The following is a 2805-nucleotide window of genomic DNA, read 5'->3' on the forward strand; positions in this document are numbered from 1 at the left end:
ATTTGCTGAACTTGTTTAGAATTATCCAAGTGTATAATATTTGTTTTGCCTTGTTGGGAGATAACTTCTTTGGCCCAGAACAGGTCTCTACCACCCAGAGGTAAAATGGCCTATCCAACCCAGCAAACCAGAAATAAATGAGTTGTACTGAAATGGGTTAATGGCTCCAATTCTCCACTGGTCACTATTGGTGACACTAGGAAAAAAACAAAACAAACAAACGAACAAACAAGCCTGTGTAGTTAAATACATGATTGATATTGAAAGGTCTTTGTTATAATAGCCAGAAGTATTATTATGACAAATTTGGCTAGGTTTCAGAGTACCAGCACACAGCTAGCAAGCAGAACTCAAAAAAGATGTAGACAATTGTGTAACAAATGTAGTTACATGGAAACTCCCATAAATATCCATTGAGGTGAAAAGACTGTTCTTAAAATAGTCTTTCTGCTGAGATGATGCTTTTCTAATCTGTAGCCACCATGAAGTTTGCTTTACTAAGAAGATACTTAATATAAATGACCTCTCCCCAACTCTTAAGCACCATGAGCCCAACTTTCTCCTCTTTTAGGAAGGTACTGAGAGCATTTGACATCCTTGTTGTGTTATCATCACGTAGTCTTATCCTTTAAAATATGCAAGAATTGCTGAAGGGGTAAAGGCCATGCCCAATATCCCATATAAAGTAGGAGATTTTGACATGGCTAATTAGACATGGTCATGATGTTGTGATGTACATCTTGTAACGCCAAAAAGTTCTATACTTTAGGATACTGGTTTCCAAAAGGTGTACACGCTGGACATCCTATCATTGTTGCTGACTCTATCCCTTTGCCTCCACTCTGTTCTTCAATCCCCTTGCAGGCACCAGGGTCAGCTCCCAAGGAAATGAGAAAAAGGGGTGAACCCACTGACCCAGGCATCCCATCACTGTCTCTTGAGGCAAGAGTGGAGTTTTCTGTAATAAGCAGATGAGGGTGCCCAAGGATACTGCAAGTTTGCACTAGCCTATTCCTGGTTTCACCGAAATATGAGCTAATTATTTCACTGAGTTTTCCTGCCACACTGCCCCATCTCTCCCTTTCTAGGCCATTCTGGCTAGTACAGTCGGGGATTCCATCAGCAATGGTCCGGGTGCTGGAGAGACTGATCTGCAGAGGACCGCAGCCCACACAACTGACATCCGGAATATCCAAGCTCTTCATGCTATCTTTCTAGAAACCCCAGCGTCGCTGGTGGGGCCAAATGGGCTTTGGGTCTCGGAGATGATGCAGTCTTCGCACTTAGAACCTTCTGAGGGCGCCTGGGCGTTGCATCCGGCGGTGCGCGCTTAAGGGGCCCCCTCGAGGCGGGGCCGCGCGCAGCCCGAGCTCAGCGGCCGCCGTACCCCAGTGCTGTCGAGAGTTGACTTTTCTGGCCTCCGTGGGGGCTGCGTCTGTAGCCATGTCGCGGTTCTGTCGGCGCAAGTACAAGAACGGGGACCTGGTGTTCGCCAAGTTAAAGGGCTACGCCCACTGGCCGGCCAGGATCGAGCAAACGGCCGAAGCCAACCGCTACCAAGTGTTTTTCTTCGGGACCCACGAGACAGCCTTCCTGGGCCCCAAGCATCTCTTCCCATATGAGGAGTCCAAGGAGAAGTTAGGCAAACCCAACAAGAGAAGGGGCTTCAGCGAGGGGCTGTGGGAGATCGAGAACAACCCCACCGTCCAGGCTTCCGATTACCAGTTTGCGCAGAAGAGTGGCACCGAGGAGCTCGAGCCGGAGGCCACCGAGGGCTTTGAGGACCTGAAGAGCCTCACCGATGGCAGCGGCGGAACCAAGCAAGGGCGGCGGGGCCTGGACCCACCAGCCTTGGAGAAGAAGGAGCGGCTGAAGAGGAGTGCGGGGGACCCACCAGAAGGCATCCCCAAACATCCCAGGGAGGCCGATCCGGAAGCGGGGGAGGAGATGGAGGAGGCCGCGGCCGCGGAGGATGCGAGGCCACCACTCCCGGAGGCAGAGATCAACCACGCTGTGACCCACTGGGGCCCCACCTGGGAGCCGCCGGTGGAGGAGGAGTGGGAGTGGGAGGAAGAGGCTGCTGAGAGAGAGGCTGAGGCTGCAGGCTTCGGACGCCCAGAGAGCCAGTAGTCACCAAGGTTTCAAGAAGAGCCCTCGCCCCTTCCCGCTGTGGTCTGGCTGTTACTAGGAAAACTGGTCTGGGCCTGCAAACTGGGACCGCCTCCACTGTCCCCACCCGCTCTCCTCCACCCACTCTCCCTCTCCAAGCCCGGCTCTTGGGGACTGACCAGGATGGGACAAGCCACCAGGCCCTCACCTCTGTGCCCCTACTCCCTTAGGGTCTGAGTCAGAGCCTCTGCTCCCTGGGATGAGACGAGACCACCACCGTGTTCCCTCCCTGCCTGGAACTGTTTCCCAAGGCTCTGTCTAGGCATGGGCTGGCCGTTTCTACCTCCCAACATCCCTCTGTCCCTTCCCTTTCGTTCTGGAACTCTGCATTGGAATCAGTGGTAGATGTGGAAGGGGTGGGGGGTAAGGAGCAGGGGACTTCTAGGGGCCTTTGAGAGGGGTAGCTCTCAAACTGTGGTGGTGTGGGTGGCAGGAGAGTGGCATCTTCCTGAGGGCAGAGGCGTCCTCTCCTCCTAGGCCTACTTATGAAGGGCCTAGATGCTGAGAAAGTGGGTCGTCTTATGGGGCAGGGCCTTCCTTTTGCTGACCCATGGTGTTCTGGGAATTGTAGTTTTTCATCAGATAATTTGGGTGCTTCCAAGTTTGTGAGATCATTAGCTTTGCCCAGTTTCTTGG

The 2805-nt window shown here is 52.8% G+C and overlaps 1 protein-coding gene across 1 annotated transcript; it reads left to right on the forward strand.

The window, feature by feature from the left end:
• Positions 1-900: 900 nt before the first annotated feature.
• HDGFL1 (HDGF like 1) lies at positions 901-2507 on the forward strand. The gene has a single exon (XM_047797848.1). The coding sequence runs from the start codon at positions 1444-1446 to the stop codon at positions 2128-2130; it is 687 nt and encodes a 228-aa protein (XP_047653804.1). The 5' UTR covers positions 901-1443; the 3' UTR covers positions 2131-2507.
• The last annotated feature ends 298 nt before the right edge of the window (positions 2508-2805 follow it).

Source organism: Phacochoerus africanus, chromosome 9 (genome assembly GCF_016906955.1).
Source record: "Phacochoerus africanus isolate WHEZ1 chromosome 9, ROS_Pafr_v1, whole genome shotgun sequence".
In the NCBI taxonomy this organism is placed as follows: Eukaryota; Metazoa; Chordata; class Mammalia; order Artiodactyla; family Suidae; genus Phacochoerus; species Phacochoerus africanus.